This window comes from Eulemur rufifrons, chromosome 8 (assembly GCF_041146395.1).
Source record: "Eulemur rufifrons isolate Redbay chromosome 8, OSU_ERuf_1, whole genome shotgun sequence".
Taxonomy (NCBI): domain Eukaryota; kingdom Metazoa; phylum Chordata; class Mammalia; order Primates; family Lemuridae; genus Eulemur; species Eulemur rufifrons.
The window spans coordinates 39,238,779-39,256,318 of record NC_090990.1 but is presented as its reverse complement, the minus strand read 5'-3'; the positions used below and the strand labels follow the sequence as shown (position 1 = coordinate 39,256,318).

At 44.4% G+C, this 17,540-nt stretch overlaps 1 protein-coding gene across 4 annotated transcripts in view; it reads left to right on the top strand.

The window, feature by feature from the left end:
• The window catches only part of LRP8 (LDL receptor related protein 8), a 74,881-nt gene extending 61,145 nt beyond the window's left edge, over positions 1-13,736 (top strand). For 2 of the 4 annotated variants that reach the window (XM_069479990.1, XM_069479988.1), the window contains 8 exons: positions 42-181; positions 1,543-1,684; positions 2,624-2,776; positions 3,636-3,860; positions 6,293-6,361; positions 9,986-10,158; positions 11,201-11,377; positions 13,698-13,736. In XM_069479990.1, coding sequence (XP_069336091.1) covers positions 42-181; positions 1,543-1,684; positions 2,624-2,776; positions 3,636-3,860; positions 6,293-6,361; positions 9,986-10,158; positions 11,201-11,377; positions 13,698-13,736 — 1,118 coding nt within the window. The remainder of the gene's footprint in view (positions 1-41; positions 182-1,542; positions 1,685-2,623; positions 2,777-3,635; positions 3,861-6,292; positions 6,362-9,985; positions 10,159-11,200; positions 11,378-13,697) is intronic. The other 2 variants (XM_069479989.1, XM_069479991.1) reach the window with 2 other exon arrangements.
• Positions 13,737-17,540: the final 3,804 nt, after the last annotated feature.

Sequence of the window (17,540 nt, the reverse complement as noted above, 5' to 3'; positions counted from 1 at the left end):
AGGTTCACGACCTGATCCCTCCTCCCCTCTTCCGTCCCAAGATTTGCTGAACCAGCGCTTGTACTGGGTAGACTCCAAGCTCCACCAGCTGTCCAGCATCGACTTCGGTGGCGGCAACAGAAAGATGCTGATTTCCTCCGCTGACTTCCTGAGCCACCCTTTTGGGATCGCTGTGTTTGAGGTGAGTCCCGTGAGGGGAGGGAGGTCTGGCCCCACTAGGGAGCTAAAGCCAAGAAAAGCTTGTTCAAATAGAACTACTCCCTGAGACTCAGTGGAAACAAAGGAACAGGGAAACCCGCTGCCTTGTTTGTACGCAGTCTGTGGGCTGCCTGCGCGCACGGGCTCTGCAGCCCCGCCTGCCTGACAGCCTGAGCTGCCTTCCCGAGTCCCTGTCTCAGAGCAGCGCTCACAGGTGGGTTGCCAGGCATGTACGTTTCCTCCCTGCACCCCGGCACCCAGCACTGAACACATACACAGCAGGCACCCGAAGGGAGCAAGGGAAGAAGGAATATACATCTCCTTAGAATCACTAACTGTAGGAAATGGCCTGAGAGATGCTGTTGGATTCAGCACACTTTTATTGACCTTTGCCAGACTCTGGGGTCATAGAAGTGAATCAGACACTATCCCAGTCCTCAAGAAGCTCTCAGGAAGGTGAGGAATCAAGACCTTCCTGTGCCCTGACCCTAACTCTGCCACCAAGGAGAGGGAAAGCAAGGGGCCAGTGGTCTGTGACGGGCATTGGCGGTATTTGCTCGCAGCAGCATCACCCAGCACTGCTCTGAAATTGTGGGCAAAGCTCCACCTCTAAGTCCAGCCCCCAAAAGACAGGTGTGTTGGGACACATGTGTAGGTGCTTGTGCATATAGGTGGCATGTACATGTAAAATATATGTATGTGCATGTGTATATATAAATGCATCAGGGTAAAAGTGTGCATACCTATATGTGCTGGTGCTTATGGGTGTAAACATGAACACCAATATGGATTTAGACTGCTTATTTAGGCACAAGTGTGCCTTTGTGTGTATAGATGAGCATTTAGGTGATCTAGAACTAGATTTGTGGACACATGATTTACCTATAAATGTGGACTTGCCTACAGATGCATATCTAGGCTTGTATGGAGACACCATGGAGACTCATATGTAAGTGCCCGGAAGCCGTAGGCGGCCCAGCAGGCTACAGCCCTTAGTAGCTCCACATCCCCCTCAATCTTGGTCCCAGGCCCAGTGATGGTAATAGCTATAGAGAGCCAACTTCGGGTTTCTGCTGGGCTCCAGGAAGCAGACCCAGCCAAACGTTAACGAGTAGCTCTGTGACCTTCAGGCCAAAGCACAGAACCACCAACTAATCCTCTACAACAGAGAAGAACTGGGAAAGTGTACGTCACGGATCAGAGACTGAGAGTCCCACTGCGGACAGGATGGCTCAGGGGAGATTTCAGGGCAATTCTTGTGGCCACGGTTTGGGGCTGAGCTCTGAGACTGAAGTCATGGGTTCAGACTCTAGGCCTCCCATCCTTTGCATCTGTGCCCCACAGGACAAGGTGTTCTGGACAGACCTGGAGAATGAGGCCATTTTCAGTGCAAATCGGCTCAATGGCCTGGAAATCTCCGTCCTGGCTGAGAACCTCAATAACCCACATGACATTGTCATCTTCCACGAGCTGAAGCAGCCAAGAGGTGAGCCATGTCTGGTCCTAGGTCCCAGGCCCCCTGCCTGTGTCCTCTCTCTCCCACTAGGTAAGCTGTGTTCACATTCATACCACAACTCAGCACCACAGGAATAATAACAACAATCCTCTTGTTGGCAGAGGGCTTTGTCATCATATGTTTTGTCTCATTTTGCCTCAAGCTCTTTGTGAAATAAGGCTGGGTATAAAAGAATATATAAATGTCTAATTTTTGCTAATCCTATCAAGTGTGTGGGTATTCCTCTTCTCTTTTAACAGTTGAGGAAACTGAAGCTCAGAGAGGTAAAATAATGTTAGCAGGTAGCAGAGCTAAAACTTAGCTCAGCTCTGTCTGATTCTAAAGCTCCTTCTGGCATGACACATTGCATCTCATTTGCTATATGTACCCATTTTGCAGTAGTATTAATATAATGTATCCTAGGGCCACATGAGAAGTCAGCCTGTTTGTTGGGAATAGAATCCAGGAATCCTATCACTAGGTTGTCCCCTGCTCGATCACTAGGATATACTAATTCCAACTGTAACAGGTGTTGGCTGCCAGGGCGAAGGTGGGAAAGCAAAGGAGGGTAAGGAGATTGGTGCCTGATTCTAGATCTAGAAATTTAAGTGAGAGGCACAGCATGTGGCATAGGCAGGGAAAAAGAAAAAAACCTATGGGCTCTCAATTTAAATTGTCTCTAAAATTCTTAGAGGTATAGCTTTGCTAAGTCTGTTCTCTTTGAGCCTAGGCGTCTTTATCTGTCAATCTGGGACATAACACCATGTTGTAAGGATTAAAGGAGAGTGTACACGTACAGTACTGGATGGCACCCAATAAGACGTGGTAGGGATAGCTTTTTGAGCAAGCCAAGCGGGAGAGGCACCCTCGGGAGGCAGGAGGACCCGGCATGTCCCGTCTGTGCCCCACCTGTCTCTCTCTCTGCATTAGCTGCAGATGCCTGCGAGCTGAGTGCCCAGCCGAATGGAGGCTGTGAGTACCTGTGCCTTCCTGCTCCTCAGACCTCCAGCCACTCTCCTAAGTACACGTGTGCCTGTCCTGACACAATGTGGCTGGGCCCAGACATGAAGAGGTGCTACCGAGGTAAGCAGAGCTTCCAAGGGGGTGGCCCCTGGCAGTGCCAGACCCTACCCTGCTGGAATCTTCCCTTGGCTTCTGGATCCAATATACTCCTGGTTTTCCTCCACCCTCTCTGGCTACATTTTGCCTTTGCAGGCTCCTCCTTTTCATTTTCCTTGAACGCTCATGCCCCCCAGTGTCCTTTTAAGGCTTTCTCTTCTCACTCCGAAGAAAAAATGCATATCCACATAGAACATTTTTAATTCAGTTTCAGGGAGTTTCTGGAACCCCTTGGAAACCTGAAGTTAAGAACCCTTAATCTCCGTGGCTTCAGTTACTATTCATATGCAGATAACTATGTGCTTGCCTATTTCTTACTTAATACACCACACAGAAGCCCTTTGCAATATGATTGGCCTAACCCTAATAGTCAATTAATACTTCACCATATAAACAATTATGCTCATTTCCAATCTTGTTGTACCGCCAAGGCCTTTTATTTGGGCATATGTCTGTTGCCTCCGGGTTCAATTGTTTCAAGTGGAGTAAGAATTTAGACCTAATGGTATAACAATATGAGTGTAAAATCCTTTCTAGATTTATATGATTTTCCCTACCTTGCGTCTTTGACAGTGGTCTTGCCAGTCCCTAATTCTATAGTGTTGTATTAATGACTCATCTTTATTGAATCCAAGTGAAGTGCTTAGGATTCAGCTAAGGAAAAGATCGTAGCCCATTCGGGGTATTAGGAAAGGCTTCCCAGAAGTGGCATTGGAGCGTAGCCATGAGGATGAGTTCCTAAGTACAACTCAGAAGCGATAACTTAGGCACTAAAGCAAGAAAATTCTCTGTCCAAGTGACCTCCGTGGTATCTCCCCTCCAGCACCTCAGTCTACCTCAACTACGACGTTAGCCTCTACCACAACGAGGACAGTACCCGCCATCACAAGAGCCCCTGGGACCACCATCCACAGCCCCACCTACCTGAACCGCAGCACAGAGACACCAAGCCCGGCGGCTGCGGTCCCAAGCTCAGTTAGTGTCCCCAGGGCTCCCAGCATCAGCCCGTCTACCCCAAGCCCTGCAACCAGCAACCACTCCCAGCACTGTAAGGAAATGAGTTCTGTGTTCTTTCATGCCATGGGAGGGGGTCCTAGGGAAGCCAGGAGGGGAGGCTATGTGGGAAGAGAAGAACATACCAGAGCTGAATACTCTGTATCTCTGAGGAGGAAGCAGGGGAAGGTAGAGAGCCGGCCTGCGATTCAGGCCTCTTAGCTGCTCCTACCTGATCGAGGGTGTGGAGGAAAGCAACTTCCTATCTAAGCAGCAGTTTCCTCTCCTACCAAGCGGAAGTTATAATAGCCCTTCCCCAGTCTGCCACAACATGGCCATGAGAGACAGAGGAGGCAGAGTGACCGGAAGTGCTCACGCACACAGCCGCTGCTGGCTCTGCACATGCATGTGTTTCAAGAGTCACTGACGTGTTTATGAGGAGGTGTCCCTCAGGTTTGGAAGCTCTGATCTCAGTTCCCACAGCCTGTGTAAGCTCCCAGATAGCAATATCCATAACTATGGTCTGCTCGTGCCTCTATCCAAACCCTGGGATGAAAATAATTAAGTTCATCACTTATTAAATCATCGGGAGCAGTAACTGTCACTGCTAGAAATGTTCTATCTCATTAACCAGCAAATACCTTTTTAATTGAGTTATCTGCCAGGGGGAGTTCATCTAAAAGGATAAACTGTCTTGTAAATTTTTTCCTGTACTTGGATGGCCCAGAAACCAAGCAGCTTGGCAGCACCTGTCTGATCAGTCCTGTTTTGCCAGCAGACGCTGGGTTTTCAGAGTGGAGCACTTGCCCTCCAGTTTGCAGAGGCAGGTGGAATAAGTGTGAATTCCAGTTCCTCTCTTCTGGGGGCAGAGCCTCTGACCAGCCTCTGACCAGCCTCTGCCCACAGGCTTCATCATGCTCTAGGTTTCAATATCACTGTCCAGTGTTTGCTCTGGCCCCGGAGCAAGAGGAAAGTGGCATTTCCACAGTTAGTTCTGTAAGCAGAGCGGCTCCTTCCTCCCACTAATAGCTCGATTCCCTTGGAGTAATGTGGAGAAACAGACGCATTACAAGGATGGGATTTGGGCCATTGCCGGGGGCAGTCGTCTCCTCACTTGGAGCAAATGCAGATGGCAGCTCCCCTTCCCACCTCAGAGGGTCGTCAGGAGGACCCAGGGAAAAATGCTTTCTAAACTACAAAGTGCTGTGCAAATGTTATAGTTAAGATGGCTGTAAAGGTGAGAAAGACAGCACAACATATGCTTTCAAAAATACAGTATAAGCTGGGAGTGGTGGCTCCCGCCTATACTCTCAGCACTTTGGGAGGCCCATGCGGGAGGATTGCTTGAAGCCAGGAGTTCAAAACCAGCCTGGGCCACATAGTGAGACCCTGTCTCTAAAAAAAGATAAAATTAGCTGGGCTTGGTGGTGTGCACCTGTAGTCCTAGCTAGTCCAGAGGCTGAGGCAGGAGGATCACTTGAGTCCAGGAATTCAAGGTTGCAGTGAGCTATGATCATGCCACTGCACTCCAGCCTGGACAGCAGAGCAAAACCCTGTCTCAAAAAAAAAAAGTATATATATATATATGTATATGTGTGCATGTATGTATATGTATATGTATATGTGTGTGTATATATATACACACACACAGAGTATATTTTCCTAGCACTTCACAGTTTAGAATGTGCTTTTATATATCTTTTCTTTATTTAGGCCTCACAACAACCCCAACCCCACTCTCCACCCTCTCTGAATTAGGCAAGGTTGTGCCAGGCACCGTGCCAAGCATTTTTTATGAATTAATCTTTACCATATCCCTAGGAGGTAGGTAATATCATTACCCCCATTTTACTGATAAAGAAGTGTAATATAACATGTTGTATTTACCATATGTAATACCTTGGCCAAGGTCACATACGTAGTGAGCAGTAGAGCTGGGATTTGAATTCAAGAAGTCTGACGCAGAAGCCTGTGCTCTGGATTCCCCCTCACTACACTATGTCCCATTTTAGTTACTTACGAAAAATAAACTGATGATGCAGATTGAGACAGACCACCAAAACAGCACTGACCAAGTAACAGATACTGGCTGAAAAAGGCAAATGACCTGGCTGATCAGCAACAGAAAGACCTAAGTGCTCACCTTGCCCTGCACAGCCCCCAGCTTCCTACCACCGTGATGCTGTGGGAAGGGAATGGGACTTGGTCATGAATCCTGGGTTCAAGTTCCAGCCCTGCCACTTATCTGTGCATCCCCAACCCCCTCAGTAAGACTCAGTTTTCCCATCTGTGAAATGGAGATAACCTCTGTTCTACTTGCCTCACAGGAGTTTTGATAGGATATGGAAAGAATTATTAAGCATTAGCCAGGATCATCATTTTAGAATGAAGATGAGAAGCAGTTGGGTGGTTCTTACTGCTTGAAGCCAGGAAGGGCTTGGACTCACAGTGACGGAGCATCAGTCTGCAAATGTTTGTGTTTTGCAGATGGGAATGAAGATGGTAAGATGGGCTCAACGGTCACTGCTGCCGTCATTGGGATCATCGTGCCCATAGGTGAGTGTGGCCCCAAGTCACTGGGGACAGAAGAGAGACCCTGCCCAGGCCTGGGGAAAAGCACTAGAAGGCTGGAAAACCTGGCACACTGACCTGCTCCATTGTCTTGTTCTGCCCTAACAGCCTTCCTGCCCTAATCCCAGTCCTGATTTAATTTGGTTTCTTAGCCTGGCACCAGGCTCTTCAGGACCTGGCCCCAGGTGACCGTCCAAGTGCATTTGCCATCCCCCCTCATTCACACTCCACACTCCAGCCAGGTGAAGTGTATAGTACGCTCCCTGGGGATAGGGCTGCTGTCTCCCTTGCTTACCACTATCCCAGCTCCTAGCAATGGCTGGCACCTGGTAGCAGACCAGATGTTTGTTCAATTAATTAGCAGAACTGCTTGCCATTCCTTTAATAGGTCATGCTGTCCTGCTTTCTTTCTGTTTGGTTTTCAACAAACATTTGTCAAGCAGCTACTATGTGCCAAACTGTGATAAGGGGAGAGAAGGTGGTTAAAGATGAATAGGACGAGACCCTGTCCTACGAAAGTTTATAGTCTTGTTGGAAAGGTGCACATAACACAGATAAGTTCCTTATGACTTGGTAAATCCTAAGACTCAGCTGTATGTGTTGAGTTCAGTGAAAGTCCTGGGGATGCACCTGGCTTTGACTGGGGGAGAGGGGAAGAGGGCAGGGAAGGTTTCCTAGTGGAAATGATACTGGAGCTGAGTCAGCCAAGAGAAGAAGGACCAAGAGCAACCTAAGCAGTGAAGACAGCATGAACAAAGCCAGGCATGGGAAATGGCATGGGCAGGTGGGGTGGGGTTAGAACTAGGAGCTCCATATGGCCAGAGTATAGCATTTGGTTAAGACCTCACAGAGAACCACGGGGGTTGACTCCAGTGTTCACATAGTATCCTGTACATCCCGTCTCTCATACCAGCCGCATCTCTTAGCAGTATCTTTGAACTCTGATCGTCCATTCGTAGGTTTATCTCCCTTACTTGCTCATGAGTACCTCAAGGACAGGAACTTTGTCCTTTTATCCTGGCACTCCTCAACATGGTGGTGAGTTAGTGAGTGAATGTTTTAAAAACTTCTTCCCTGTTTTCCCTTAATTCAAGACACTATGCCAAGTGCCCACGACCCAGGGAACAGTAAGATAAAGACTTTAAGAGCTTTCGGTCTTTAATCAGACTAAGCATAAATAAGTCCTGCAAGGTAGATGTTAATACATACAATAATATTCTATAATAGGGACATGTTAGATAGAGACACATGCTAAGGCTCCATATTCCTGTGGAGGAACAGTGGAAGGAAAGGTAATTCCAGAGTAAAAGTGGAGCTTCTGGAGAAGATGACATTTGAATTGGCCTTGAAAGTCTTCGCCACAAAAAATGATAATGAGACTATAATTTCAGGCTTATTTTACGTGGAGTGGGAGAAAGACAAGTGTACCCCTTTCTCGCCCTCCTATGCTCTATAGAAAGAGGCACCTGTGTGCTGTTCTGCTGATCTGGCCCACTCTGATATAATCAATATTTTTACTTTCTGCTAATCTGAGGGGTGCAAGATGACTGTTATTTCCCTGATATTTCTCTTTGAGATAGAGTATGTTTTTGTAAGATTCTTGGCCATTTATTTACATTTTGTCATTTATGAATTGTTTATTCACCATCTTTTCATATTTTTCTATTGGTTATCTTATTCTTACTTGTAGAAATATTTGTACATAATGAATATTAAGCCTTTACAATATATGTTACAAATATTTTCTCCCAGTCTGACACTTCATTTTAAAATTTGATTATGCTATCTTTGGCCATGCATAAATTTTAAATTTTTAAAGATCTTTTAAATTTTAAAAGATCTGTCAATCTTTTGTTTTATGATTTCTGGGTTTTGTGTCTTGTTGAGGAAGGCCTGCCTCACTCTAAATTATTAAAATACCTCCCAATATTTTCTCCTTCTATTTAATACTTTAAACTTTTTTTAGTATTTAGATATCAATCCATTTGGAATTTATTTTAGAGTATGGTGTGAGTTAGAGGTTTAAACTATTTTGTTCTACATATCTGTCTAGTTTCCCCAAAACCATTATTGAATGGCCCATCCTTTCCTTCTGACTTGAGTTGTCATCTTTATTATAAGCTACATGCCCATACATACCTTGATCTGCTTCTAAGTTGTTTACTTTTCTCCACCAATTATCTGTCTGTTCCTATATACTAGTAGCACAACTTTGTGATATGTTATATTCAGAATATTTTCTTAGCTATTTTTTTCAATTTCTCTTCTATGTGAACTTTAGGATATTCCTGGCAATTCTATAAAAACTTTGATGGAATTTTTACTGAGATTGCTTTGGATGTATAAGTTTATATGGAGAGAATTTATGTTTTTATAATATTACAGATTTCTATCCAGGAAAGTGACCTATCTCTCTATTTATTGCAGTCTTTTTTCTGTCCTCCAGTAGTATTTTTTAGATCACATAAGATTTGCATGTTTCATGTTAGTTTATCCCAGGTATTTTATAGTTTCTGTCAGACTATCATGAATGTGTTCTTATTCCATTATATTTTCTAATTAGTTCTTGCTGATTAAAAAGAAAGCTATTGATCTTTTATGTTGATTCTTGATTAACTAAAATTATTTATAATTTTAGTAGCTTTTTACTTGCTTCTCTAAGATTTTCTAAACATACAAATAGCTGTTAATAATAGTAGTTCGGTTTCTTCCTTTCCATATTTATACCTTTAAATTTTTTTCTGGTCTTACTGTATAGTAAGATCTCCAGTACAGTAAACAATAGCAGTGATAACAGGTATCCTTGCCTTGCTCCTATTTTTATGGATATCAATTATTGTAATCTTACTAAAACAGAAATGCCCCCATAACATCCTAGCCAGGTGATCCTCCAGCCTCCACTTGAATGCCCAGAGTGATCGCTTACTATTAATACCCTACAAAGCTGCTTGCCCCGTTTCTGCCCAGCTCTGTTGGAGAGAGGGTCCTCCTTTACTGATTCATTTATTCATTTATTCTAACTCAGAGCCAGTGTTGCCCTTGCTGTGTCCCCTTCTAGCGATGCTCCCCTTCTGGTGGAGTCCTACCTTTGGAAAGAAACATCCCATCCCACCCCATCTCACGTTTCACCCTCCAATTTTGGGAGAGAACGGTTTCCTAGAGAAATCCAAGCATTAGGGTAAAGGCACGGTAAAGAAATTCACTCATTCATTCATTCAGCACATTACCGAGCACCTGCTTAGTGCTGGGCACTGAGCATAAAGAGATAAAAGAGACACAGTCCCTGTCCTCAAAGGGCTCAGTCTAGTTGGGGGTACAGACATATAAAGTAAAGTACTGTGGTCTGGGAGCACCCATGAGAGAGCAGCTGGCTCTGCCTAGAGCAGTTGGGGAAGACTTCCCATTTCAGCTGGATCTTGAAGGGTGAGTCGTTAATGATGGAAAGAAGGGATGAGAGAAGGGCTTCCAAGCAGCAGAAAAAGAACACACAGAAACAGAACCTGAGGCGCAAGGGGCAGTAAAGTTGGAGTGGTGGCAAGCTATGCACTGATGTCTGGGCAATGGGCTGCAGCCTTCTGGAGGTCCAGCGTAATGTGTCCCTTCCTCCAGCGGTGATAGCCCTGCTGTGCATGAGCGGCTACCTGATCTGGAGAAACTGGAAGCGGAAGAACACCAAGAGCATGAATTTTGACAACCCAGTGTACAGGAAAACAACGGAAGAAGAAGATGAAGATGAGCTCCATATAGGGAGGACTGCTCAGATTGGCCATGTCTATCCTGCAGTAAGTTTTCCTGGCTGGGAGAATTGCTACCTTCCTGTCCTTCCCTCCTGTCATTCTTCCCTCCCCCCTTCCTTCCTTCTTTCCTTCCTGCCTGCCTTCCCTCCTTCCTCCCTCCCTTCCTTCCTTCCTTCCTCAAACATTTATCAAGAACCTACCATGTACCAGGCACCGTTGTAGCCCCTGGGGAACACAGAAATGCCGGGCAGGTGGTTGGGGTAAAGGCTATCGGGACCATCCTGTGCCTAGAGGTTCCTCCTGGTAGTAAAGAAGCCAAATGTCTTTCTTTCTGCTGAGTTAGTTTTCAGAACCTTTGGCCTGGGAGGGTAACTGCGGCCATTTAATTCAAATGTATTCACTTCAACACTGTATGCCAGTTATGTGCCAAGCACCACATTAGACACCAAGTATTCAAAAGTGAATAAAGAATGTACTTGCTCCCGAGGAGCTGGTGGGGGAGTTAGAAACACTAACGTAACAGTTATACAACTGTGTGCTGAGTGACGTGGTGGACGCTCAGGAGTCCCCTCTTCTGGGAAACTTTCCCTGGCTTTGTTCTTCCACGGTCTCCTGGACCTCTCTCCATCACAGCACTTGTCACACTATAGTCCACTTCTCCTTTACTTAGTGGTCTCCCCACTAGACTGTGAAATACTTGAGGACTGATTGTCTGATTAATCTGTTTTCCTGGCGCCTAGCACAGCATAGCTGAGCTCACTCCCAACAAACATTTATTGAACAACCGCTATGGAAACAGCTACAAGGGAGCTATTAGTTCTGTCTGGGGAATCAGGCAAGGAGTACCTCACAGAGAAGGTGACATGTGAACTGTGTCCTTGAAAGGATTAATAACAGTGTTCCAGGCAAAGGAGGAGGGAAATGGCATTCCAGACAGATGCATGTACAAAGGCCTAGAGGCACAGCAGAACATGGCTTGTTGGGGGAGCAAGGACCACGAAGTGGCTGCAGCAGGTGTCATTGTTGTACAGCAGAGTCAGGGGGCTGAGTGTGACCTCAGAGGTCATCCAGTCCATCCCCCTGTCAGGCAATCAGCAGCTTTGATCGCCCACTGTGGGCAGAGCCCTGTCTTGGGGAGACCAGAGAACTGGAAGACCCAGCCCCTGCCCTCAAGGAGCTTTTTGTCTTGCCGGGGGAACCAAGGTCACAGCTGCACCAACTCCCGAAGAACCCTCTTTCCGAGCTGCCTGTCGTCAAGTGCAAGGTAGGGCAGTGCCACTCTAAGTCTGAGGGGCTGGTGAGCGAGGGCATGAACCCAAGCAGGCGCAGCCAATCCTAGAAGGCTTTCTGGTTCTGGAAGGCTGCGGATTGTAAGCTGGGTGTCGGGGCAGAGACATGGGTTAGTCACAGACCAGGGAAATGGCATGTGAAAGAAAGTGATGGCGTTTGGGGCAGGGAAGACAGAATTGCTGCTGGAGCAGATTGTTCATGAAAGGGAGACTTGGGAAATGAAGTTGAGCAAGTGAGGGGGGGTGTAGCAGATGGCCTTGAGGATCCTTAACCTCGGCCAGTCAAGGAAATAGTTGCTTAACCAATTTTTTAAGATCAGAGGGGCCACAGTGGAAGAAGCATTAAACCTGGAGTAAGAAGATGACTTCCAGTTCCACCATTCCACAGCCCTATGATCTTAGTCACTTCTCTGCTCACTGTTATTTTAAAATGAGAATAATAACCCCCATGCTGTCTGCCTCCTAAGCTAATAAAGTCCAAGTGAGATCGCACATGTGAGAGCACTTTGTGAATTACAAAGCATTCTACACATGGAAAGTGGCATTATTTCCAGAGAAGGAAATGACTTGGGGAGTTACTCCTGTTGAGTCTAAGGACCGAGTAATAAGCTCTTGCCAGTTGCAGAGAAACAGAGCAATAGAATGAGGAAATCAACCCTTAGTGAGCACCTATTATGTGCCAGACACGTTTCTCCGTGTTTTACATACATTTTCTCATTTAATCTTCATAGTAACCTTATCAAGGTGATATTATTGGCCCCATTTTTCAGATGAGGAAACTGAGGCTCATAGAAATTGAATAACTTGCCTAAGGTCATAGCCAGGAAGTGGCAGAACTAGAATTGAAACTTCAGTCTGTATGTACACAAAAGCCATGCCCCTTCCATTATATCATGGGGTAAGTAGCCTTGCAGCTCTGGAAATCAATATTCTCAACAACCTGTTCTCTCCTCTGTCCATTTCTCAGGTAACTCTACCATCACTGCTGAGGCCTGTCTTTGGCCCAGAGATCTGTCCTAGAGAGAGTGGGAGGGTGGCTGGACTAGAGTAATGTAGTCTCAGATCTATGCTAGTGGACCATGGCCGTGACATTCATAAAAAACCACAAATAACCCAAAGATGACTTGAAAGGCAGTGGAGTTACTTTTTATCCTGTGTGGAATGTCCAGAGATGGAAGATACTAGTCTGATTCTATCTTATGCTGGTTAGGTTGATGTAGAATACTCTGGACTCTATGTGGTGTTAAGTACTTTATTAAACACTCTACATGCTCTATCTCATTTGATTTCCCAGCAACCGTATGAGGTAGGTCCAATGATTATTCCCATCTGACAGATGATGAAACTAAGGCTCAGAGGAGTGAAGTGGCTAGCACAAATGCACATAGCTGTAAAAAAGATACTGAAACTAGGGTCTGTCCGAAGGAGAGTGTCCAGGAAATGGAAGAGTGACAAACAAGATTACATCAGGACCAGTGAGGGAAAGTTAGATGTGTGTCCTGAGAAGAAAATGCTCAGAATGAAAGGCAAGGAATTCAAATACCATCTCTAAATTTCAAGGGTTGTCCTATACAGAACTCTTTTTGAGTCTAAGAGATAGAATCAGGGAACACCAGAAAACAGAAAGAAACAGATTTCACATTAATATAGGAAAGAATTTAAGTCTACTGTCCATAAGGGAATAGACTAGCTCAGGGGTTGGTGGGCTCACCATCTAGTGGTCAGCGTTTGTGGCAGAGGGGAGGCTAACGTCTAATGACTGGGAAGTAGGGGTGAGAGAGAGAAGGATTGAATGTAATTGACCTGCATTGCCTTCCAGTTCTGTTAAATCAGTTGGGAAAGGCGCAGCATATTAATACCTTCCTAATTGTGATTAGCATGCTAAAGACAAGTAGCTAATAGCCTGGGATCTGACGTTTGCCAAAGCTAACCCACTGAAGTTGACCAAACCTAAGATCCCGTAAGGGAGGATTGAGAAGGTTTAGATCTCTGCAGCTCTCCTTTACGAAGAGAGAACAGAATGATGAAAAAGCTACAGCTCTGTATTCACACAGACCTGGGATCAAACTTTAGTTCAGCCACTTGCTATGTGATCCAGAACAAACAGTACTGAAGCTCATTGAGTTTCAGTTTTCTCATCTGTGAAATAAATATGATAAATCATGTCTCATGGGATAGTTTAAAGATTATATGAGCTAATACTTGTAAAGTAATAGTATGTCTGGTACTTTGTTGATATCATAAACAGTAGCTCTTATGGATCTAATGATGATTTTCTGTGGTCTGTCTCCCCAGCGAGTGGCATTAAGCCTTGAAGATGACGGACTACCCTGAGGATGGGACCACCCCCTTCGTGCCTCATGGAATTCAGTCCCACGCACTACACTCTCTGGATGGTGTATGACTGGATGAATGGGTTTTTATATATGGGTCTGTGTGAGTGCGTGTGTGTGTGTGTGTGTGTGTGTGTAATTTTTTTTTTTAATTTATGTTGCGGAAAGGTAACCACAAAGTTATGATGAACTGCAAACATCCAAAGGATGTGAGAGTTTTTATATGTATAATGTTTTATACACTTTTTAACTGGTTGCACTACCCATGAGGAACTCATGGAATGGCTACTGCTGAGTGACTAACATGATGTACATAACCAAATGGGGCCGATGGGACAGTACCTTCCTCATCATCTAGAAACTATATTTACAGAGGATGTTTGATTTCAGGGGGGCTGTTTTTAGGTTTAGGGGTTTTTGTGTTTTGTAAATAAGATGATTATGCTTTGTGGCTATCCATCAACATAAGTAAAAAAAGAAAAACCATTTCAACTCCCTCCACCATTTAGATTATTTATTAACATATTTCAAAAATAAGATTAGTTCTATAAGTAATTTAGAGAAGTGAGAGTATTTATTTTTTGTATGATTGGCCCACCATGCAGACTGTGTGTGTGTACATGACTGTGTGTTTCTATGTGTATGTGTGTGACAGAGAAAAATCTATAGAGAAGAGGCACACTTATGGCTATTGTTCAAATACGTAAAGATAAATTTATTTTAAAGCAGTCCACAAGGGGGGTATCCATAGTTTTCAGAGACGACTTAGGAAATTAGACTCAGAAAACGTACCGGTTTGTGCAAACATGTAGTGGAAGAGGCAATCTTTCCACCTCTGGTTGTTCCTGAGACTCCAGTAGGTCAGGAAAAGCCATGGCTGCTGTGACTTCCACCTGGGCCTTCTTGGCAGTGGCTAAGGTCAGTGTGAAGACATGACAGTGCCAAGAGCTCTCACGAGCTCGAGACAGAACAGGCCTAAACCTCAGCTACTCTTTGTCTTAAAGTTCAACTCTTTGAGTAACTTCTTCAATTTCTTTCGGGACACTTGGGTTAAATCAGTAAGTTTCCTCTGAAACACCCAGAAGGTTGCCATCCTTACTTACAGAGCTAAGTGGAGATGTTTCCAGAATGCCCCAAGTTTACTGTGAGACTGGCCCCAGGCACTGAACCTCTGAGACATGCTGTGGATGAGGAGAAGGATGGTGGAGTAGATTTTATTACATCTCTTATTTCTCCCTTCCCCTTACTCTCTGCCATTTCCTTTAGGTAGGGAAAACATTTTAAAGTAATAAATAGGTTTCTTACCATCATACATTCATGTAGATGAAACTAATTTTTGGCTTAAGTCAGAAAAACTAGCCAAACCTAAAGTCATATTTGAGGGGGGAAATGGCATACACACTATTATAGTACATTGGATATCTATGTTCACACAGAAATTTGGTTTACTACTTTGTAAATAAAAGGAAAAACTCTGGGTATATGTATAGATTTTTTTATTATGGACACCTTCTTTGCTTTTCCTGGGCTTTGGGGAGATGGGGAGAAGTGCTGTTTTCTATTTGCGGGGGTCTACCATTGAAAACATAATCCTACAGTCCCGGAAGGAATTTAATCCCCAAGGGCTTTCTCATCCAAAGTGTGGCATTTTCTTAACTCTGCTGCTCTGCTACTTCACTCCCGCTAGACAACCAGTGACAGGTGTTACCCAGAAGTGTTTGGCTTAAGTAGGAGCAGAGGACATGTATCTAACTTTAACATACCTGGAACTTGACACAAAGATGCCTCCTCACCCCCATCCTCCAGATGTCCCAACTCAGTGAAGCTTGTACATCTCACCAGCTTGATACCCTCTGAATTTCCAGGCAGACAATCTGGAGTTCTAACATCCTGTTCCTAGGACCTTCCTCTATGTCACTCATGGTCTCCTAACCTCTAAGAAGACAACTGTGTTCAGAGCTTGGACACTGTGTTTTGCATAAGCCCACAATTTTCTCACGATATGCATGTGTTGACAGTCCTGACACATGCATTGTGAGGGTAAATGCTGTTGACCTAGGATGACCAAATACCAAACAGAATTTTAAGAACAGGCAGCCAACTCCTATGGAGCTTAATCATTTACTACTATTCTTTCAAGAATGGAAAGTAAAATTATTTTTGACTGAAGAAAAATGTTGACAGTGAAAAACATTGAAATTTACACAAAGCAAGTAACTTTTTCTGTAACTTTTCTCCAAAGAAATTGAATTTCCCAGGGAATTAAATGATAACAATGGTTAATGCATATTTTCTAAACTTTCAGTCAGATCCTGACCTTCACAGAAAAAAACAATGAATGGGGTCTGGACATATAGCCTGAGATCTCAAAATGATGATGAAATCCACAGGGTTCTCAGAAAAATCCATGTGTCCTGTATATACTTCAACTGCAGTTTGAAAGAGGCAGCTATGGGAGCAACCTACAAGAAACAAATTGTGAAACACGTGTTGGATGGCACGAAATAAAATGAAATCTGAGGAGTCAAATTTACCTTCCCCTTATTCTTGGAGGCTTTTGAGGCTTGTTTTGAGCTATATTTCTGTTGCCTTTTACCCCTACACATAAGTATCAGACGATAGTTTCTTTATGTAAAAGAAGCCAGTCCCAGCCCTTTCCCCCACTTACCTTTTCTAGGAGACTACTACTTTGAGCTGCCTGGACATTGTGTCCAACTTGCTACCTATCCTATGGCCTGTCTTTCCAGTGGAATTATAAAGGCACTGGCTGAAATGGCCTTCCAGAAACAGGGAAAACTGAGACTTTATTTACTCTTGATAGCATGATTATTTATAAAACAGATGAACCTGTAACCTCAACTGGCAAAAACAGAATGAGATCAGATTTGAATTTATGGCAATAAGTACTATTGATCCTTCTGGCTGTCTCTGTGTGATTGCAGTATATTCATTCACTAAAACCATTCACTGGGTACCAACTGTGTGCCAGGCACTGTAGATGTAAAGGTCAATCACGTTTTTCTGTCTTTATAGAGCTCACAGTAGCAGTAGAGGAGGATATAGGTGGAAATAAAAAGGAATAGATTCTATTCAGAGTGTATAGTTAGGGCACAAAGGAAAAGAGGGGTCATTCTATCTGAGGAGATGAGGAATAGGGTCATCAAAGGAGAACTGACCTTAAGCTAAGTCTTAAAAATTAAGAAGGGAGTCCAAGCTGCTTCAGGCAGAAGAAACACTGAGCTAAGACACAGAAGCATGAAATAACATAGGGACTTTATGGAACTGCACATAGTTCATGATAGGAGGAACAGAAGGCTCGATGGGGATATAGCAAGAAATGAGGCTAGGTGAGAAGACAGGTTTAATGTAAGCACTTTATAAAATACTTACAGTTAATTTCCGATTCAATTAAGCAAGCATTTCTTGGTCACTTACTGTATACAAAGCACTAAGCGTATCATGGAAAATTGATCAAGACGTGTGTGCCAGCACTTTGCAGACGACATTCAGCCTCAAGCTTTGCAGTGGCCAAAGGAAAATGTTGACTGCTTCAAAGATTTTTGATATGGTCAAGGAAAACTCAAATAAAGGGAGTGGGATTTTCACAGAAACATACCGTGTTGTCAAGAGCCTCTTAGATTTTCTCAACTGTGAGAAAGAAAACTGGAAATTTGGAAGACGTGGAGTCTGGAGAGGGGATCCCCAGTCACGGTCCAAGCAGGCGCTGGTGGGAATGGGGAAGGCACAGGACCGTGAGCCTCTCCACCCATTCTGCAGCCATGCACTCATCTCACAGAATATAAAT